Source organism: Coptis chinensis, chromosome 3 (genome assembly GCF_015680905.1).
Source record: "Coptis chinensis isolate HL-2020 chromosome 3, ASM1568090v1, whole genome shotgun sequence".
In the NCBI taxonomy this organism is placed as follows: domain Eukaryota; kingdom Viridiplantae; phylum Streptophyta; class Magnoliopsida; order Ranunculales; family Ranunculaceae; genus Coptis; species Coptis chinensis.
The window spans coordinates 14,333,985-14,336,057 of NC_141458.1; the positions used below are offsets into that span (position 1 = coordinate 14,333,985).

At 41.0% G+C, this 2,073-nt stretch overlaps 1 protein-coding gene across 1 annotated transcript; it reads right to left on the reverse strand.

Annotated features, from left to right (window-relative positions):
* Nucleotides 1-607: 607 nt before the first annotated feature.
* On the reverse strand, nucleotides 608-1,870 carry LOC147508111 (uncharacterized). Its single transcript, XM_086596851.1, has 2 exons — nucleotides 1,027-1,870; nucleotides 608-949 (listed from the first exon to the last, which is right to left on the reverse strand). The coding sequence occupies exons 1-2, from the start codon at nucleotides 1,741-1,743 to the stop codon at nucleotides 608-610; spliced, it is 1,059 nt and encodes a 352-aa protein (XP_086452977.1). The 5' UTR covers nucleotides 1,744-1,870.
* Nucleotides 1,871-2,073: the final 203 nt, after the last annotated feature.

Below are 2,073 nucleotides of genomic sequence, written 5' to 3' on the forward strand. Positions count from 1 at the left end.
TTAAATCTCCTTTTTGCTCACATTCAATTTTCTCTTCATAGTTTGAGTGTGATGTCAGGTTACTTTCACTAGCAACTTAGAGCATCTTTAGCAGTGATATCAACCTAGCATCAAGAATTTGGTGTTTTTTCAACTTCAGGAGAAGTACATGTTGATGAAAACACCAAAAAAACACCAAACCAAACACCAAATCGACCAATATTTGGTTCCAGGTTTGATGTTGTATCAAATCACTTACGCGGTTTGAGAAACACCGCGCGGTTTTGGCAAAACCGCGTGGGCTTGGGCTGCTAAATGGGCTTCTATGGCGCAGTTTTGGCAAAACCGCGTGGGCTTGGGCTTCAATGGGCGCGGTTTTGCCAAAACCGCGTGCGTTTTTTCTGAAAATTAGAACTGTGGTGCATAGAACTTGAAAAATTATGAGTTGTGCATAGAAGTTAAGAAATTAACAATTGTGCAATTGAAGAAATTAAGAATTGTAATTCAAAATCGAAAAAATTAAAGAAATTAAAAACCTATGATTATGATTATGCAGTCCAAAATCTATGATTATGATATAATCATATAATATCCAAAATAATCCAAAACCTATCATATTACATCAAATTTATTTAGCTCTCTTCTTACGCGCCTTAGCACTCAATCCCTCTCCTCTCTCTATTTGGACATTCTGAAGCTGCTCCTCTAAGTTCCTAATCTGAGAATCATGATCTTCTTTGTCTGCACGGAGGTTAACTACTTCAGCCTGAAGTTCCTCATGTCCCTGATGTTGCTGCGTGTACACTTGTTGCATATCCTCATACGTTTTCCGAGTCTCATCATACGCACACTGGGATTGCTGATATGTCTGAGAATATGCCTCATCTCTTTCTTGGCTATAATGATACAGGGCAGTCCTCATCCCATCAAACATAAGAACCTGGTTCTCATATCTTTCTAGAACCTCAACCTAAAAATCCAAGAAAATATAGTGTGAGTACATATTATATATATAATGAAGAAGATAAATAAAACAATTAAACTTACCATGGTATACTGATCAATATGCGGCTCTAACTCAGAGAAACGAGCATGAGGCACCTCAGGAATGGAAATATAAGTAGGCTCCCCATCAGGTCCACACACAGCAAACATCTGAGGATTACTGGCAGACACAGGAGCTGGATGACATGTATTCAGAGGTTGTGGGTTGTAAATAGGCTGTGGCAGATGAGGAATACGTAGCTCACGTCTCATCCCTTCCAGGCCCACAAACTTGAAGTTGCTAGCCCGACCAATAGGAGGCAACAACGGACCCATGGAGACACGGTTCCACCATCTATAATACTGATCAGCAGTCTGCTCAACAACAAAAGAAGATGCATCTGGCCAAGGACCACAACTAGCATGAACTTCATGAATATGAGTTCTACCCCATGACTTCGCATCACTAACATCTGGCATGGGAGCACATGGAACTCCATAACGTCTAGTCATCTGCCTCCAACATCTGCCGCCACAGTACCAAACCTGACAGTCACGAGCGGCAAAAATAACTCTGTGACGTGACAACACACAAGCATGATGTACAACTGGATCGTCAAAGGCAGTAGACAAACGCCAAGGTCTCCACTCAATAGATGACAATGATCTAATATCAATCTGAGCACGAGCCATACAGATATTATTCCTAATTTGCCCTTTGTTACGAGTCAAGTGAGGCCCTGACCAACTAGCAAATCTAGGGCGAGTATCAGCAATCATGTCTATGTTAGGACAAAGACATCGAAAGTACTCATAAAACCAAATCTCTAAAAGTCCCGTGAATCCTGCAATCTGAGGACTTCTACTTCCGAATGTCTGTGAAGCTTTATCTAATGCCGATATCAATGTGGCATATCTCGAGCTACCCAGTCATAATCTCTCATAGTATGCAAATCAGATACATAAGCATAATATCTCACCGCATTACCCGGTAATGACCATTGGGAAACAAAACATGCCCAATAAAAAAACATAAAAAAAGCCCTAACATACTGATCAGCACCCTCACTACCCGGTAGAACAGTCAAAGCTAACTCCGCTTGTGTATCA